The sequence below is a fragment of the Chionomys nivalis genome, chromosome 6 (genome assembly GCF_950005125.1).
Source record: "Chionomys nivalis chromosome 6, mChiNiv1.1, whole genome shotgun sequence".
NCBI classification, from domain to species: Eukaryota; Metazoa; Chordata; class Mammalia; order Rodentia; family Cricetidae; genus Chionomys; species Chionomys nivalis.
Window position 1 is genome coordinate 34782823 of NC_080091.1, and position 19196 is coordinate 34802018.

General features: G+C 48.3%; 1 protein-coding gene and 2 non-coding genes across 6 annotated transcripts; all 3 read left to right on the plus strand.

Annotated features, from left to right (window-relative positions):
* The first annotated feature begins 3182 nt into the window (after window positions 1-3182).
* On the plus strand, window positions 3183-11714 carry Tbrg4 (transforming growth factor beta regulator 4). 4 transcript variants are annotated; one of them, XM_057773193.1, is made up of 12 exons: window positions 3183-3298; window positions 3883-3971; window positions 5023-5484; window positions 6598-6921; window positions 7506-7677; window positions 7931-8088; window positions 8448-8558; window positions 8996-9140; window positions 9420-9665; window positions 9804-9915; window positions 10028-10142; window positions 10725-11714. In XM_057773193.1, exons 3-12 carry the CDS (start codon window positions 5080-5082, stop codon window positions 10824-10826), a joined length of 1890 nt encoding a protein of 629 aa, XP_057629176.1. In that variant the 5' UTR covers window positions 3183-3298; window positions 3883-3971; window positions 5023-5079; the 3' UTR covers window positions 10827-11714. The 4 variants fall into 4 exon arrangements, with proteins under 4 accessions (XP_057629176.1, XP_057629178.1, XP_057629177.1 ...); XM_057773195.1 differs by having other exon boundaries at window positions 3190-3229; XM_057773194.1 differs by having other exon boundaries at window positions 3206-3291.
* On the plus strand, window positions 7194-7330 carry LOC130876638 (small nucleolar RNA SNORA5). Its single transcript, XR_009057298.1, has one exon. It is a non-coding gene; the product is annotated as a small nucleolar RNA SNORA5 (small nucleolar RNA).
* LOC130876637 (small nucleolar RNA SNORA5) lies at window positions 7708-7838 on the plus strand. The gene has a single exon (XR_009057297.1). It is a non-coding gene; the product is annotated as a small nucleolar RNA SNORA5 (small nucleolar RNA).
* Window positions 11715-19196: the final 7482 nt, after the last annotated feature.

A 19196-nucleotide genomic window follows, 5' to 3' on the forward strand; every position in this document is an offset into this window, starting at 1 on the left:
AACCAAGGTAAGCTACCATGGCCCTACAGTCCCAGCTACTGGGAAGGCTAAAGCAAGAAAATCTTCCCTGGGTAATATAAGAAACCAGAGTTTACACTCGATTTTAGCTAAAACGAAGAGAAGCAATACACTCTTACAAAAATAAAAAAGCTTTTGTTTCGTTTTGTGCTGTTGTTGTTTGTTTTGTTTTACAAAATTAGAGCCAGCAAGATAGCTTAGTGGGTAAAGGTACTTGACCTGACAGAAGTCAATTTCCAGAAACCAATTCCCACAAGTTTTCCTCTCTCTCTCTCTCTCTCTCTCTCTCTCTCTCTCTCTCTCTCTCTCTCACACACACACACACACACACACAATTATATATATATTAAATACAGTATACAGTACAGGAAGAAAACCTCATAAAGTCAATTGGGGTAGAGTGAATATAATTGGCCTCCATAATCTCATAGGGAGTGACATTATTAAGAGGTGTGACTTTGTTAGAATGGATTTGTTGGAGGAAGTGTGACACTGTAGGGGAGGGCTTTGAGGTTTTCTATGCTCAGGGTACTGCTTAGTGTCTCAATCAACTTCCTGTTGCCTGTAAGATGTAGGACACTTGGCTATTCCTTCAGCAGCACATCTGCCTGCATGCTGCCATGCTCCTCATCATGATAATGGACTGAACCTCTGAACTGTAATCAAGGCACTACAATTAAATGTTATCATTTGTCAGAGTTTCTGTGTTCATGCTGTCTCTTCACAGCAACAGAAACCCAAACTAAGACAGAAGTTAGTACCAGGGACTGGGGTATTGCTGTGACAGGCCTGACCAACCATGCTTTTGTCTGGAATAAATGGATTTTGGAAATTTGGATTAGGAAAACAGTGGATTACTTTAAGCACTGCTTAATGGGCCACACCAGTAGGAGAACGGAAGACAGTGGTGCTGAGTGTGATTTAATGAACTGTAGGGATCAAGTGGTTTCAGAGGAGAATTTTAGTATATGGCCTAGAGATCGTTCTTGAGATGTTTGGTGAAGAAAGTGGCTGCCTTTTGCCGTTGTCCGAAGAGTCTGCCTGAGACTAAAGTGAAGAGTTTTGGATTAATTCGGTTGGCAGAAGAAATCTCAAAAAAGCCTAGTGTAGACTCTGTCATGTGGTTATTGGTGTTCATTCTTTTAAATATTTATAGTAAAAAGGAACATGCTGAGCAGGATAAATTACAAAATGTAAATTTTGAAGAGAAAAAAGAGCATCAGGAAGTAGAATGGAGCGAAATCCTATGTTCAAGGAGATAGATTAAGAAATGGAATACAGGGAATGTGATCTTAGGGCATGACCCCACCCAGTTAAATTTCCAACTAGTAAAAAAGAATTAAAGAGAAGTTTAGAGCCACGTGTGGTGGGCCACACCTTTAATTTCAGCACTGAGAAGGCAGAGGCCGGCAGACCTCTGAGTTTGAGGCCAGAGTAAGTTTCAAAACAGCCAAGCTTAGGTAATGAAGGACACAAGCTGGTAAAGACGTAACTGAATGAGAGGGTCATGTACCAGCCTCAGTAAGCACCAGAACTTGCCAGCTTCAGCTATGTGGTTCTGCTTTAGTGATAAGGACAGAAAAAAAACAGGATATGGAATCGTCTTCTGTGGCAAAAGAAGGCCAAAGAGGCCAGGCATGTGTTGGGGTGTCCCTGAGTGGAGGCTTAGTAAAGAAGGCATTTCCTGAAGCTGTGAAGTTAAAGCCTGCAGTGCCTTGGAGACCCCAAGATGTTGGAGATGCCTGCTGAGGAGAGCTGCTAACAGGAAGAGCTGCTAACATCCCGAGAGAAAGAAGTGTGCTGCAGTCAACGAAGCTGAATGGAGCTGGGGATCCAGAGTATTTTAACATCAGACATGGAGATGCATGCAGAGTTTGGAGTTTGCCCAGCTGGTGTATTTTTCTGGTCCAGTATTTCCTCACTATGTTCCCTTCCCTGCGTTTTGGAATGGTAATGAATCTCCTGTGTCATTATATGTTGGAAGTGTGCAGTATGCTTTTTGATTTTTACAGGTGATTACAGTTAAGAGATTGCCATGAGTCTCAGAAGAGACTTTGAACTTTGGACTTTAAAATATTGTTGAGACTGTGATAAACTACGAAGACTTCTCAAGTAGAACTAAATGCATTTTGCACTATGATATTGTTACAAGTTTATGGGGCCAAAGGGTGGAATGTGGGCATTCGCACAGAATTCAGTTGTGAGGACAGAGGTCAATGGCAGGTGTCATTCCTCAGAAGCCATCTTTAGCCTGAACTCCAGTAGCTTAGACTGGCTACCCAGCAAGTCCCAGAAATCCAGTCTCTGCTTGCCCAGCACTGGGATTACAAGGAAAACTCACCACCTCACCAGCCTATCCAACCTATGTAGTTTGTTTTCTTCTGTTCTTAATGTTTTGGGGAACAACTTAGGCCCTCATGCTTGTATAGCAAGCATTTTATGGGCAGAGCTATCTCCCCAGTCCCATTGGATTTTTGGTTTTTGTTTGATTTTTTGGGGGGGAAGGGGGTGGGTGGGTAGTTTTCCGAGACAGGGTCTCTCCATGTGGTTCTGGCTATGCTGGAACTCGTTATGTAGACCAAACTAGCCTCAGCCTCTAACAAAGTTCCTTCTCCCTCTGCCTTTTGAGTGCTGAGATTAAAGGCGTGCACCCCTTATGCCCCGCTGCTGCTCAGCTTCTTGAATCAGCCTCAATAGTAGCACAGGCTAGCCTCAGACCCCTGCTTCGGCCCCCAGTACTGAAATTACAGAAATATATGGGTGTGTCATTGTATGTGGTGTGCTTTCGTCGTTTAACCTAGACAAACAGCTTATATTTCCAAAAGACCTTCAGAGCTATACAACTCGCTTCTCTGTAATTAGTCGCCGTTTGGCAGCGCTCTCCAGCCCCACACCACCTCCACGGGCTGCACCCCCAGAGACGGACAGACTTTGGAGTCGCTACCCAAACGCCGCACAGGAAGGACGTTCTAGCCAGACGAACCCTGCCTTCCAGAAGTCCCTTCCTCCCCTTCCGTCTGAGTTTCCCATCACCCGCCTCCCACTATGCTTCCCTATACCGGAAGCCTGTACTCAGCGAAGATGAAGAGGGCCGGGAAAAGGAAGAGGGCGTGGCCTGCGGCCGACTTCGCCAGGCTACGTCGCTTCCGGCGGCTCGCTGGTGACGTATTCGAGCGCGCCGGGCCGCGTGGAGACCGTTCGGCGAATGGAGGTCAGCGAGGGTGATCGCTGCACCGGTCTCGCGTTATGGAGAGCCCGGGTTGCTGAGCGTGGGTACCTGGTACGGGAAGGATTGCTGGGGAGGGCAGCAGTTAGAAAGGGCCAGCGGGGCTATTGTGTGTGGGGGCTAGAGGGGATGAAAAGGAGCTTTTGACTCAGTGACCCAAGGGCGCTGGCCGGTTGCAAATTCGGTTCCGGCCTGCTATTGCGCACGCGCCCCTCTGCCCACCTTGGACACGAGGCCTAGCCGGCTAGGCAAATCTACCCGCAGTGACCCTTGCGTCCCTTCCCAGTAGGTTGTCGTGGGTCTGCATTTTAGGTTTTAGGGTTGATATTTACTTAAACGCAGATTCGATTTAAATTGCTCTTAGAAATGTCTTGAGAATCGATACGGTTGGCCAGCGCTTCCTTGCTGTTCGTCAAGTGGTGGCTATTGAACTTGGGCAGATTTCCCCCTTATGAGCCATATTTTATTTACTCGTCAGTGTAAGTTAAGCAGGTCTTTTTGCGGCTGCAGTAGTCTGTTCATCAGCTGGTCATGTACCCGATTCCCGGAAACAAAAAAAAAAAAAAATTAAGGTGCTTTCTGCTTCAGTCGAATCAAGGTTTAGTAACTTCTCTCACCTGGTTTCTGTCTCACTTTAGGGAACAAGACTGGGGCAGAATTGTTGAAAGAAACATGAATATGTAACATGTTCTCGAAGAAGGTCACGTTTTCCAGGACTTGAAAAAAGGTAGTGTGTTTTGCCGTGCCCTGTGGTTAGCCGGGAAGGCAGTTGCAAGTCTTGCACTGTGGGCTGAAAGTTCCAGGTTTATCCTGGTTTGCGGGAATTGGATAAAACCCGGGAAGGTGACTCTGGGTGGTGCCAGTGAGTTTTGCTGTTAAAAGTTTAGGGGTGTGACTCCATTGCACCTGCTTGCCTGACTCACGTAAGACCTACAGGTAGGCTGCCTGTAATCCTAAGGCTTAGGAGGCCAGAGGAATAGAAGGTCAAGGGCATCCTCGGTGATAGAAGTTGATTGAGCCAGCCTGGGCTGTATAGGATTCAGTCATAAAAAGGGAGGAAGAAAAGAAAAAGATCCCATTAAAATTGTTTTCTCTGTTTGTGTGTCCCTGTGTGAGCATGGACACACGTGCAGGTGCTCACAGAGACCCAGGGAGTTAGCTCTCTGGAGATGCAGGCATTTGTGAGTCACTTAATAAGGGTACCGGGGACTGGATTTTGGTTATCTGGAAATAACAAAATACTGTTAACTGCCAAGCTACCTCTTCAGCCCTTGCAAACACACACAGTTAGGGGTGGTGGCATTTCTCCAGACCTAACACCTGTGTCAGCAGTGTTCACATGTTTTCCCAGACATTTCAGGAACATAAGTTATATATCTGAGGTTTCCCAGAATCACTCTGACTTAGACTGTCCTGTCATGTTTCTTTAAGCCAGTAATTTTTTGATCCTGGATACCTTGGAAATTTAAAAAAAAAAAAAAAAAAAAAAAAATGCCCAGATTGGCAGCCAGGAAGCATTGAGCGGGACCTGAGGATCTGGGTGCGATTGGAAGCGCAGCTGGGGCTGGCGCCTCCCAGGCTGGAATGTGAGCTGTGGTGTCTGAGCCTTTGTATGCTGAAACAGAAACTCGGGACTTTGGCTTCAGAAAATGCTGTTATATATGTAATGGGTGTTCAGAACAGGGGAGGATTGGGGCCAGGTATATAGGGTGACTGTATCTTCATGTCATTGCCATGGTTTTCTTCTAAGTTTATGTAATCCTCCCCTCTCTTTTCAGGACTTTGGAATCACTTGCTAGGAGTCTTCCTCCCTCCCTCTCCCTGCTCCCACCGTCATGGCGGTCCGCCTGATGAAGCAGTGTGCGTGCCTGTTGAGAGAAGCTACCCGTCTAGTCCCCGCCATTGCTCCAGTTGGCCGACTGAGACTTGCCAGGGTGGCCTGTAAGCATTTGGCCTCCTCAGTCAGTTCCCCCTCCTCGGGTTCCTTGACGGAGCTGCTGGGAAAAGAGCAAGTGTTTACACCCTACCCAGAGCACCAAGAGGTGGACGGCCTCATTGAGAAAGCCACCAGGCCAGAGGAACTGCTACAGCTGCTAGGTGGGGGTCATCGCCTGCACCACAACCATGCGGCCCTCATACTCATCCGGCTCTCTTACCTGCTGTCCGAGAAGCCGAAGGAGAAGGCTTTGCTTTTAGAGGATGCTCGCTTTCAGCAGCTTGTCAGTCGGGTCAACAGTCAGGTGAGCGCGAACATCTTCTCTTTAGGTCTGTGGAATCCTTGCAAGGAGACAGGGCTCCTGGTATTTCTTCTTCTAGATTGCAAAGAACTTGCCTGTGCTTTTTGTTCCTCCTCCTCCCAGGAGCCTGTTAGGTAAATGCTTGAGTCAAGGACAACCCAACACCTGATATCAAGCTGCAAGGGACGAGCCTGGTTCTTTTCAGTTCCTTTGGTGCTTTGTCCTTACATTTCTGCTCCCACCCCCAGTGTCTGATTGCCCATTGACACCACCTGAAGTCAGGAGGTGCCCTGTGACTAGTGGTGGGCCCTGAACCCTGGGCTGTTTTCGAGTTACATTCAGATCCTCAGAGCATGAACAGGAGGAAAAGATAAGGCCTATTTGCTTGGTTCTGCAGCAGCACTCAACTACAGCCAGTTTAGTCCCTAATCAGGATAGACTCCTTCACAGAGCTGCTTCCCTGGATCCCATCGACTAAGGAAGTACAATCCTACCCTAGCTAAAGGCCTCATTCCCTCATCTCAGTGTGATAAGGAAGGGTTGGGCTAAGTGCGTTAAAACCCCATTTGCAGTTTTTCTGTGTAGCCCTGGCTGTCCTGAAACTTGCTTTGTAGACCAGGCTGGCCTTGAACTTAGGTAGTATAGGAAGAACTCTTGTAGTCTTGTAATTAAGCATGTTACTTAGCTTGTGCTGTGTGTATTCACATCAGATTAAAGTGTTTCTCCCCAAGTATATAATGTATAAATAAACTTAATAAGCCTCTTAGTCTGTGATTTAATTCCAGATGTAGTGTGTTTGGTGATTCTTAAGATATAAGACTCAATATTGGAACAGAATAGTAAGTGACAGTAACTTGGAACAGTAACAATAGAAACAAAAGGAGGTTGTGTGACATGTGGAACTGAGTACACCTTAGAGGCGTCAATTCATCAGGCTTAGCTCCAAGCACTCTCCCTGCCCAATTATCTTCCCTGCCATTCCCCCTTCTTTGGAGGCTGCAAGAGCAGACTCAGGAAACAGTTCCTACGAGGCTGGAATGAGACTAGCTGCTCAGAGTAGTTGTATTAAATACCTTTGGAACTGGCTTCATGTTGTCCTTGTCCTTTTCTGTGTAGATAACTTCGATCTGGCATGGGACTCTTGTGAAGCTGCTGCGGAGCCTGTACACGCTCGTGCTTCCTCAGACCTCCAAGGAGCTGCAGTCGGTGGAACAGGAAGTGCGCTGGCGTCTGCGGAGGCTCAAGTACAAGCACTTGGTCTACCTGGCTGAGTCCTGTGCCTCCTTCATGCAGCAGCAGCACTCGCAGGAGCTGCTGGCTGAGCTGCTGATACACCTGGAGAGGCGCTGGACAGAGATCAATGACAGCCGCACAGTAGTGACCATGATGATGAAGGCAGGACACCTTTCAGAGTCACTAATGAACCGCCTGGAAGACAAGGTATGAGGCTGAGAACAAACCCTCTGGGGCTTTGGGCCTACTCCGTGGGTGACAGTCTTCTGCAGAAAGGGAAGTTTGGAGCCCTAGAAGCCTCTCGGGTCTTATATGGGAAGTCAGTATTAGAAGTCTCAGGTGTTATATGGGAAGGGGTCTAGGCACATAAATCCAACACCTGACGTTAACACGTGAATCCTGAGCTGTCTTGTGTATGGTTCAGCTTCTAGATAAAACTAGAGGTAGCTAGTCTGCTGCCCCTTCCGTGTTGCTTTCTCTGCAGTCAAGTCAAATTCAGTTCCTGTCTTCTCATGGTGGGAGCTGGCCCGGATGACTGCCACAGCAAGCTCTGCTGTTCATGGGCCCTATGTCCCCTGCCCTTGGGACCTAGGGATAAATTTGGCTGCAGACATTCTACTCTGGGCCCAGGAGCCTCTGGGGCAGGCAAAAAGGCTGATTCTGTGCAGCCAGGCCTGTGTTGAGTCAGCTCAGGCCCAGTTGCTATCTCACAGGGGCTGCACTGGATGGGACCCCTGCCCCCAGCTCGTCCCAACCACCTCAGCTGATCCCTGCGCGGCTGTGGTTGACAGTGCCTGGAGCTGGTGGAGCAGTTCGGCCCTGATGAGCTACGGAAGGTGCTGGTGACGCTGGCAGCACAGAGCCGGCGGTCGGTGCCTCTGCTGCGGGCCGTCTCCTACCACCTGGTACAGAAGCCCTTCCCGCTGACGAAAGGCGTGCTCCTGGACCTGGCCTATGCCTACGGTGAGAAGAGGGAGTCCTGGCCATGGACACTGCAGCCGTGTCAAATTCAGTGCCTGCCCCAATGATGGCAAGCACTGGCCCAGAAGGCTGCCATAGAAACTGTGACTCCTGAGCCCTGTTCCCCATGCTTGGTTCCGGGATAAAGTTAGTCACAGACACCAAACCTAGAGGTCAAATCTGAGGTGGGTAGGGCTGTGGATGTGGGGCACTGCCCTACCCACATCTAATCTCTGGTATCTGCTCCATCCCAAAGGTAAACTCAATTTCCACCAAACCCAAGTGTCCCAGCGCCTAGCTGCTGATCTCCTGCCCTTCATTCCCAGCATGACATTTAGCGAGGTGGCCCGTTGCGCCAAGTCCTTTGCCTTCCTCAAGTGGCTCAACCTGCCCTTGTTTGAAGCCTTTACTCAGGTGAGTTAGGACCAGTTCTAGGGTTCTCTATGTAGAGGCTCTTAAAGCCTTCATTGGGAACTGCTGCTTTGGTTATGGAAGCAAAGCCATGATGAAAATGCTTCTTGGTGGGTTGTAAATGCACACTTTCTTACTGAAGCACTTCAGAGCGCTTGCCTGTTGGTTTGTAGGGGGCACCTTTGTACTCCCGGCTGCTGACCACTCCAACCTGCCTGCACTTGTCCCTAGAGCTGTCAAAGAGTTTCTAAAACACCTGTTGGGAGTTGGGTTCTGGGAAGCTGCTGCTGGGTGAAGTCTGGGCTCTCAGGAAGGGAGGGGACAGCTGCTGTTGGGGTGCTTACTTTGTCGCTCTGGCCTAGCACCTGCTGAGCAGAGCCCAGGACGTCTCCCTGTCCCACCTGTCCAGCATTCTTCTCGCTTTTGCCCGTCTGAACTTCCATCCTGAGCAGGAGGATCAGTTCTTCACCTTGGTATGAGTACTGAACTGCCACTAAGAGTGGCAGGGTGGGGAGAGGGCACAATATTTGGCAGGGGAAAGGGGGCATTTCTAGGGACCATTGGAGGGCATTGCCTGGTATGATTCTGAGCGCAGCCAGCCAGGGACAACAGCTATATCGCCACCTAAGTTCTTCCTTCATCACAGTGCCTGTTGCAGAGCATCACAGGGATTTGAGACCTTGGGTCCCTGCTGGTGGGCAGATATGGGTAAACCTGACTAAATAGCACCAGGATACTGGGCTCCTTGTACATGAGCCTTGGATTGGTGCCAGCCTTAGTCAGAATGTTGGTCTTGCTTTCCAGTAGCTGCCTCTGGCTGCACTATGACCAGGGCTTGGCTGCAGGCTTTTCTAGGATGTTGCAGTACTTGGGCTGAGCCTGCTTTCTCCACTATACTCTCCTTGCTCAGGTACATGAGAAGCTGGACTCCATGCTGGGGAGCCTGGAGCCAGCCCTGCAGGTGGACCTGGTGTGGGCACTGTGTGTGCTGCAGCAGGTTCAAGAATCAGAGCTGCAAACAGTTCTCAATCCTGGACTTCACAAACAATTTCTAGGTGAGGATTCTGCCCCGCACACATCCTGTAACATGGAAACTTCCTTGTCTACCAGCCAGGGAAGAAACTGGAGCAGAGACAGAAGGCCAGAGCACACAAGGCATACCCCTGTGGCTTTTTTCAACAGCTCCCTGCAGTTGGCCTACAGATCTTAACTTTGGAGCCCCAGCCTAAGTTCCCCTAAATGGGCACCACTGCCTTCCCATGTTATATCTCTTGTGATCCTCACTTCTGCACCTGCTGCTGAACGTCAACCCACCTTTTCTCTCATTCTCCCAGAGAGCAAGTCTCCAAAGGAGCAGAGCACCTTCCAGAAGTTGGTCCACATCAACACCACCGCCCTGCTGGAGCACCCTGAATATAAAGGCCCTTTCCTGCCAGCCTCAGCTGTAGCCCTCAGTCCCTCGTCCTCTACCAAGAAGATGACACCGCTGCAGAAGGAGCTGCAGGAGACACTGAAGGCACTGCTGGGGGGCACTGACCAGGGCAGCCTGGACGTGGTCACCCAGTATGGCTGGGTACTGGGTAAGGGGTCCCTTCTGCTAGGGAAGGGTCTAAACCTTTCAGGCACCTACCCCGTATGCTTATTTGTGTGTACACTGTGGGGTCTCTAAGGCATCACCTGCAAGTTCTCATCCCACTCCTGCCTCTCCCGCCCCCCAGATGCAGAGGTGCTCCTGGATGCTGATGGCCACTTTCTGCCCCTGAGAGATTTTGTTGCTCCTCACCTTGCCCAGCCAGTAGGAAACCGGCCACTGCCCCCAGGAGCTAAAAGGTAGGTGGCCAGGGATCCCTGCTAAAGGATACAGCAGTACTGCTCTTGACTATCTGTTAACTCCTTGTCTTCATCCGAGAGCCTGCCTTTAAGCACCCTTGCCTCCTGCTAGGATCGCTTTCCTGCGCTGGGAGTTCCCTAACTTCAACAGCAGAAGCAAGGATTTGTTGGGCCGTTTTGTCCTGGCTCGTCGACATATACTGGCTGCAGGCTTCCTAGTAGTAGATGTGAGTACCTGTTGGGCAAGGGACCACTGCCCATACCTGTTTAAAGAGCTAGAAGGATCCAGAGAGGGGCCCAGCTCTGGACCCTAAGCCAGGTTCTTCCCTCCCACAGCCACACAGAGGCTTAGCTGGCCTCCTGTGGGTGCCCCGTGTGCAGCACAGCCACTGGAGCTGCTCCCTCTGACTGTGCTGTGTGACTGGAGCTGCTCCCTCTGACTGTGCTGTGTGACTGGAGCTGCTCCCTCTGACTGTGCTGTGTGACTGGAGCTGCCACACAGGAGCGCTCGGTGCTCCGCGCATGTGGAGGGCGGATTTCCTCCAGAGAGAAAGTTCAGAGCTTTCAGGGCTACATAGAATTTCTATCACATTTTCTTCAGATGCCCTGCTGGGATGGATCTCTCTGGTTTGCAATCTCTTTGCCCCTCCCAGAGCCAGGACCTCTCCACGTGCTTTTCCTGAGGACAAAGGCTGGGTATTTAAATCTGTCAGGCACCAACACTAACAGAACAGGAGGGGCTACTGGCCATGTGAAGACAGGAAAGGACTCCATGGCCCATGTGACCTATCTCCACCACTTTCTTCCAGGTCCCATATTATGAATGGCTGGATCTCAAGTCTGAATGGCAGAAAGGCGCCTACCTCAAGGACAAGATACGAAAAGCAGTGGCTGAGGAGTTAGCCAAATGACCTTTCCCATTGCTTCAGGCTGCATCCCAGAGACCTGACTGTTCAGTGGCCCAGCAATGAGTGCTGGCAAGACAGAGTTGTCACCCTGAAGGATGAACCATCTCTATAGGACCTTGGCCAGAGCAGTGGGGTGCCGAACAGGTGGACCTAATAAATCTGTAGTTTTGGTGGATGCCAGGTATCCTCCTGGGCTCTTTATGTGTCTCCTCTATCCCTGCCCCCCTGCATTTTGGACACAGAGACCCTACCTCCTTCCCCAGTGTACGCTCCTCCCCCAGCTCCCCAATAGTGTCTGTGTGGTGCGGCACAGCATAGGGCTGGCTTGGGAGACAAAACCTGGGTCCTGGACTTGTGGACTCCAGGAATGAGGAGCTTCCCTGGAAACCCACTAGACTAGAAGTGTGAGCAGAATTCTGATTATGGACCTGAGAGGTTCCCTCCATGCCCATGTGACTACAGAGTTTCTAGTGGTAACTGCTGGTCTGGGAGCATTTGGAAGAGAGAAAAGTTCACTTGGCTGACATTACAAGGTTCGTGGCCAGACTGGCACTCTGATGGTAGCCTTAACCTTATAGACAAGTCAGGAACCACCAGTTCAAGATGGCAGCCTAAGCACTTGTTGGATAGCAACAGAGTATCTACCTTTACAGGAGACCCCCATGGACAAGGCTTGCCCAAAGGGGAGTCTAAAGACGAAGGAGGTTTTGTCCTACTCTGCATTCCTTCCAAAGCACCAGTCCTCATCCTGTGTGGCCTAGCACTTCTGTTGTCCTGTACAAGCCTGCTGGTCACCACAGGTGAAGGGGAAGCAGAAAGGTGGCTGCAGGAAAGGAAGAGCTGGCCACAGATTGTCTGAGTTGGGGCGGCTGGTTGGTGTTGAGAAAATAAAGATCCATGCTGCTCACCACATGGACCACTGGCTTTTCTTCAGAGCTACCTAGACAGCACCAATTAATTAATACTCAGGTGACTTCCTCCATGGTAGGGCTGTGCTGCAAAGTCACTGCGGTGCTGACATGAGCAAAAATCAGCGTGGGGGGAGGGCACGTGTTTCTGTCACAGGATCCATAAGACCTGGCCTATCAGAATTCCATTGTTAGTGTCTTCAGTCTAAGAATGTTACATGGAGGACTCAGGATACAGACTTTGGGATTGGATTTAGGGAAATGAGTGTTTTAGATTATCTCATTTAATAACACCTAACATCTTACTGATGGCGTTTGTATTTGTTTCTAGGGTTAATTTTAGTTTTGTGTAGGTGTTGTTTTCATGTGGGTATATGCAGATGAGTGAAGGTACCTGTGGAGACAGACATCAAATCCTTTGGGTGCCAAGAACTAAACTCAAGTCCTGGAAACGCAGCAGGTGCTCTGCGCTGCTGGGCTCTGCCTCTGCTGTCTGAGTAGTTCCTGCGCGTCTCTTGTGATGAGGGCTTCCACTGCGTTCGCAGGCAGGGTCCCAGTTCTTGGGTTGAGGTGGTCTGTCTGCAGTGCTGGGGATCAGACCCAGCATCTATGTGTGCTAGGTTGGTGCTCTGCAGAGCTACACTTCCAACCTCGGTTTGTTTTATGGATTCTAGATCTTAGTCCTTTCTTGACTGCAATTTGCAAATATTTTCTCCTAATGCATATTGCGGTTTCTTTAGTCCTTTTAATTGGGATCTATACAGACTATAAAATTTCCATTAGATTCAGTTACTTTTTTTTTAAATTTATTTATTTATTATGTATACAACATTCTGCCTCGATGTATGTCCGCACGCCAGAGGAGGGCGCCAGATCTCAGCACAGATGGTTGTGAGCCATGTGGTCACTGGGAATTGAACTCAGTACCTCTGGAAGAGCAACCAGTGCTCTTAACCTCTGAGCCATCTCTTCAGCCCCGATTCAGTTACTTATTAAACTCACTTTTATGGGTTGTACCTCAGTGTCAAGTCTTGAGAATTGTGCCTAGGGGGCTGGAGAGATGGCTCAGTGGTTAAGAGCGCTGGTCACTCTTCCAAAGGACCCAGGTTCAATTCCCAACACCCGCAGGGCAGTTCACAACTTTCTCTATGTAACTCCAGTTCCAGGGGATCTGGCACCCTTACACAGACATGCATGCAAGCAAAACACCAGTGTACATAAAAAATATATATTTTTTAAAAAATTGTGCTTAGCCCCAAGAGCCCTGAAATTCTCTTCCTAAAAGTGTTAAATTTAAGGATCATCTTTACCTAGCTTTGTGCACCTGTGTTCATATGCACTTGAGCATGCAGGCCACAGACAAGCCTAGGAGGTGGTCCTTAGGCACTGTCCACTGTTGTATGTTTGTTTGGAGGTTTTGTTGTTTTGAGACAGCTTTTCTGTGTAGCCCTGGATGTCCTGGAACTTACCCTAGACCAGGCTGGTATCAAATTCAGAGATCCACCTGCCTCTGCTTTCCAGGTGTCGAGTGCTAGGATTAAAGTTGTGTACTGCCCAGCTTTGTTTTTGTTTTTTTAAGTTTTCTCTCTGGCCTGGATCTTGCCAGGTAGGCCTGGCTAGCTAACCAGGAAGCCCTGGGGTCCTTCTGTCTCTTCCATGCTATAGCTGGAACGCAAGCATGCATGCAGGCATCAGACTCGGGTCCTCAGGTACATCAGCAATCTGCTATCTCCCCAGTCTTTGCACTTGTGTTTGGGCACATGGCCTCGTGACCAGGTGCTCCAAAACCCTCTGTTGAGAAGCCCTCTTCCCCTGTTGATTTTTATATTTGTACTTCTGCAAGAAGTTTGCATGTTTCCGAGTTCTGCTATCGATAAACTTTCTGTCCGTGTGACAGTGTTACATACAATTACCATGGCTGTAAAATAGCCATAGGCCAGGCATGATGCTCCATATCCAACACTTACAGGGCCTGGGCTGAACAGGAGGATTGCAATTTGTGCTAGCCTGAGCTATTGCTTTGCCTTAAGTAGCCAAGAATAGTGACTCAGAACTTTATTTGCAGGTGGATCTCTGAGTTTAAGGCTAGCCTAGTTTACAGAGTGAGTTCCAGGGGACAGCCAGAAACTCTTGTCGGTCTTTGATAGCTTTCATCACTATTGTGGAGTTTTTGTTTCTTTAGTGTATGGCCAAAGGCTTAGAATGATTGATTCCCGTGGCACTGTGCTGTTTGTTCAGTTTGGGGCAGGAGGTGTTGGAGAGAGGAATTGAGACAGGGTCAGCCCTGGAATTTGCTGTGTAAGCCAGGCTGGCCTGGAACTCACAGAGATCACCTGTGTCCTTAGTGCTGGGAGTAAAGGTGTGTGCTACTACACCAGGCGTATTTTGTTTAAGATTTAATTATACAAGAGCATGTGCAGGGTCCTGATCTAGAGCTGGAGTTAGAGGCAGGAATGAGCTGCCTGCCTGATTCTGGGAACCAAGGGGAGCCTCTGAGAGAGCAGCCCTGTGTTAGTTATTCTTCTCTGTTACTATAGAAACCCGGACTGTCACTTCTGTGTTCTCTTAGTCTCCTGTCCTTGGAAGCTGACCTTGAATTTCTGCTCCTGATCTTCCTGCTACCTCCTCCCAACAGCACCTATTGATGGGTTTGTTAGATCGGCTTACAGTCTAAGTAGTCAACAGCAGATGGATTAGATTGACTCACAGGTTAGGTAGTCAGCGGGAGCTGCTTAGCACACAGACTGGTTTAGAATTGTCTCAATCTGGCGCTCAAGATCTAGAGAATTCCTGAAGAGCCACTTGTCTTCAGTCCAGTTTGGAAGGCTGAAGATGCTGAGTTCCAGTGTTAGTGACAGGCGGCTGCAGCAGCAACAGGTACAGATGTGGACAGACAAACTGCTGCTTTCTGTAAACAGAGACTGCTCGTTCCTTTCCTGGCTGCCCAGACCCAAATAATCACACAGAAACTCTATTAATTATAACACTGTTTGGCTAATACCTTAGGTGTAGTCCTAGTTAGCTTTAACATCTTAAATTAACCCATTTCTATTCTCTATGTCACTATGAGGCCTACCGGTAAGATTCCCACATCCTCTGGCAGCTACGTGGTGTCTCTCGGACTTTGTGTACTCTCTTCCAGCCTTGATGTATTTTGCCCTACTATAGGGCCAAAGCAGTTTCTTTATTAACCAATGTAAATAAAATATTCACAGCATACATAGGGGAATCCCACATCAGCTTTCCCTCTGGCTGGTGTGGGTACATCTGCTCCTTCTGTGGATACTACTTGGTCTTTGGCCTCTGGTGTCTGGTGAGCCACCATGCACAGCACAGGTCTTCATGAGTGGGGCTGTTATGTTTTATCTGTACATCTGGACAGGCCAGAAATGTTCGCAGCTTGTCTAGTGTCTCTTAGTTGGTCCCATGTTCGATCAAGTTGAAAACCAAGATTAACCATCAAACATAAACACAAATGTCTTTCTGTGTGTGTGTGCACAAACTAGACAAACACGTCACTCAGAGCCCTTGTTCCTATGACTTAGCATGTGGCCTTAGCTGGTGTCCATAATCACCTTCCTCTACTCCCCATTCTGTATTCACCCTCTGCGAGCACTTCAGCGGGTCTTGGTTCTTTCCTTTCACCCCTGAATGCTCTGGGCCCTTTTCATCCTACTTGGATTGATTGGATTGGAACTTCCCATTGGACTTAATTACAGGACATGGCAACACCAGTGCCCCTAAAAGGAAGGATCTCCTGTATTCCATACACCCATATTTCATACATATATAGGATTTATATTGGGTAATAATTCAAAGCATATACAAGCTTCTGGAAGATCCTGTCTGAGTCCTTGAATTTTGGTTGAATTTACCCCCTGGTGCACATAAGCTTTACCAACGAGTAGCCGCTACTTTCAGCTCGTTTGGTCTAATCAGTATGGTGTCGTTGATGTAATGGACCAAAAACAGCTAAGCGCTCACACCAAGCTGGGGTCAGAGAGCACGCTGGGATGGCTGAATTCTTTTGAAGTCTCAAAGCCTGCTCCAGTGACATACTTCCTAATCCTTTCTTAACAGTTCCACCAACTGCCGGTGGGGCTGTTTTCACTCAAACCACATGGCTTCACAACAGGCGGTAAGTCTGATTATATCTGAAACTCCCGCAGAGACGTCCTGGCATGGGAACCGTACTAGATACTGCTCTCCTGGGGCTTGGGCACCAAGTACGAGGTTGGGAGGAGAAGAGAAGCGGTTAAAGGGAAAGGTGTTGAATGGAGCCATCCTTCAGTACGCAGTAGGTGTCTGAAGATCAGGTCCCTTTGAACAAGGCAAGGAAGGGTTTTACTTATTTTTCCCCAAAGACTTATGTTTGGTGTATTTATTGGGTTTGGTGCCAAATTATCTGATTTGTAAAATTATGAAATAATCTTTTTTTTTCCTCTGGGAGAAGATTTTCAAAGTTCTGTTAATTTCACTTTAAAATTTTGGTAGAGGGCTGGAGAAATGGCTCAGTGGTTAAGAGCACTGTCTGCTCTTCCAAAGGTCCTGAGTTCAATTCCCAGCAACCACGTGGTGGCTCACAACCATCTGTAATGAGGTCTGGTGCCCTCTTCTGGCCAGCAGGCATACACACAGACAGAATATTGTACACATAATAAATAAATAAATAAATTTTAAAAAAATAAAATAAAATTTTGGTAGAAATTTCCAATCTAGTTTTTTGCAGGTGTTGTTGTTTGTTTGGAGATAGGGTGTCACTAGGTAGTCCTGGCTGGCCTGGCACTCACTATGTATATTAGGCTGGCCTTGAACTTGAACTTAGTGTAATTCTGCTTCTGCCTCCCAAAAACTGGAATTATGGACATAGCTTCAAACCCTGCTTTATGCATGAATTTTTCTTTTCCTATTTTTATTTCTGTTTTGCATTCATGATGGTATGGATATTTTTGTTGTTGTTGTCCATTCGTTTTGGATTTTTTATTTGTTTGTTTTGAGACTGGGTTTCTCTTTGTAGCCTTGGCTGTCCTGGAACGAACTCTGTAGACCAGACTGGTCTAGAACTCACCTGCCTCTGTCCCCCAAGTGCTAGGATTAGAGGTGTGTGCATCACCACTATCTAGTTCCTTTTGGGTTTGTTAGCCAGGGTCACACTGGTTAGCCCTGGCTATCCTGAAACGTACTACCAAACCCTGCTATTAATTATGTTAATACTGTTTTATGGACTAGAAAAGTGGTCTCTTTTGAGGAATAATCTAAGGGCATATTTAAAATACATATTTTCTGGAACTACCAAGATGGCTCAGCTAGTAAAGGCATTTTCTGCCAAGCCTGACAACCTGAATTCAATCCCTGGGACCAGCACAATGGAAAGAGACAGCTGTCTCATGTGAGCTGTTCTCTGACCTCCACATATTCAGTAATGTGCACGTACACACATTTGGGCCCGGCATGGTGGTACACTCCTTCATTCCCAGCACTAGGGAGGCAGAGGCAGGCGGATCTCTGTGAGTTCAAGTCCAGCCTGGTCTACAAGAGAGTTCCAGGGCAGGCTCCAAAGCTATAGAGAAACCCTGTCTCAAAAAATTAATAAAATTTTGGCCGGGCAGTGGTGGCGCACGCCTTTAATCCCAGCACTCGGGAGGCAGAGGCAGGCGGATCTCTGTGAGTTCGAGACCAGCCTGGTCTACAGAGCTAGTTCCAGGACAGGCTCCAAAAAACCACAGAGAAACCCTGCCTCGAAAAACCAAAAAAAAAAAAAAAAAATTAATAAAATTTTGAAAAAAATTCAAACACTTGAAAATTTCAGTCTTTTAAAAGTGTGCTCTCAGCTGGGTGGTGGTGGCGCACGCTTTAAACCCAGCACTGGGGAGGCAGAGACAGGCGGATCTCTGTGAGTTCGAGGCCAGCCTGGTTTACAGAGTGAGTTCCAGGACAGCCGGGGTAGTTAAACCTGTCTCAACAAAAACAAAAACAAAACCCACCTAAAGTCCAGTCTCTTAACTTTGAGCTCCTGTAAAAATTCCAAAATAGGGTACTTCCTCTTCCAGGAGGGAAGAACCAGGGCACGGTTACAATCAGATCAAAGTAAAACCAAACTCCAGCAGTGTAAGTAGTTCAGTGTCTAACGTCTAGACTTCCTCTGGTCTGGGCTTTAACAGGCCTGAGGAGTCTTACATCATGAGCTCTGCAATACTTAACAGTTTGTCTCATAGACTCGGGCCACTCCACCCACTGCTGGGTTTTGGTGTGATTTGGCTTATTTTTTGGTTGGTTGGTTGGTTGGTTGGTTGGTTGGTTGGTTGGTTGGTTGGTTGGTTGGTTTTTCAAGACAGGGTTTCTCTGTGTAACAGCCTTGGCTGTCCTAGAGCCAAGCATAGACCAGGGTGCCTCAAACTTACATAACAAAGATCTGCTTGCCTCTGCTTCCCAAGTACCGGGATTAAAGACATGTGCCACCACCGCATCCAGCCCCACTGCTGTTCTTCGTGTTCTCACAGACCTGGTGTGTCTCCATACACTGGGATCTCAGCTGCTCTCCATAAGCCCTTCGTGTCCTCAGTCCCAGTAGAAAACTTTCAGAGCCATGTGGAATACTCTTACATATTACTAAGCTCAACTGCCAGCCTGAAATTAAGCCTTCACCCTACTGGACCATGGTTTCTGTGTGCTGACCCTGAGAAAATCCTTCTCGGGAGATTTGACTCAGTGAGACTGGTCTCTTAACCACGCCTTCCTCCCTCCACCCCCAGCCCCAGTTAACCATTGTCAATTGTCCCAGTAAAGCAAAAGTTTCACTTCAGTGGTGCTGATCTCTTGTTAAAATCATGGCTAATTCTTCAGTCCCAGCTGACCAGAAACCACAGATTCTTAATGCAAAACATCACACAGATGGCCCCAGTAGAGTCTTTGGAACCTCACAAGCCTCATCTGCACCTCCCTCGACATTCCTGTCTCCCAACCTTCCGGGACAGGTCATTAAGCGCTGAGCATCCAATGACCCTTTTTAACCCAAAGCTCCAGATACCTCCACAATCCTCCCACAAAACAGCACGCTCCGTCCATCACAGCAACAGACCCATTTTCTGGTACCAACTGTTGGATGAGGTTGCTTCCTGTTGCTGTGATGAACACCATAACCAAAAGCAACTGGGTGGGGCACTTGGGAAGCAGGTGGATCTCTGAGTCTGAGGCCAGTCTGGTCTACAGAGCAAGTTCCAGGACAGAGCTATACAGAGAAACCCTGTCGAGAGAGAGAGAGAGAGAGAGAGAGAGAGAGAGAGAGAGAGAGAGAGAGAGAGAGCAACTTGGGGAGGAACAGGCTTGTTTAGCTTACATGTCCTGATCACAGCTGACCACTGAGGAAAGCCAAGGATGAGCAGAGACAGAAATGGTGGAGCAAAGCTAAGCACTGGCTTGCTTTCTTTTTTTTTTTTTTTTTGGTTTTTTTTTGGGGGGGGGGGTT

Bases quoted from the DNA above. Each gene is read 5' to 3' on its own strand.
- Tbrg4 (XM_057773193.1), top strand. From the start codon at position 5,080: ATGGCGGTCCGCCTGATGAAGCAGTGTGCGTGCCTGTTGAGAGAAGCT. The intron at 7,678-7,930 runs GTGAGAAGAGGG...TCCATCCCAAAG, and splicing joins GGACCTGGCCTATGCCTACG to GTAAACTCAATTTCCACCAA. The intron at 9,916-10,027 runs GTAGGTGGCCAG...GCCTCCTGCTAG, and splicing joins CTGCCCCCAGGAGCTAAAAG to GATCGCTTTCCTGCGCTGGG.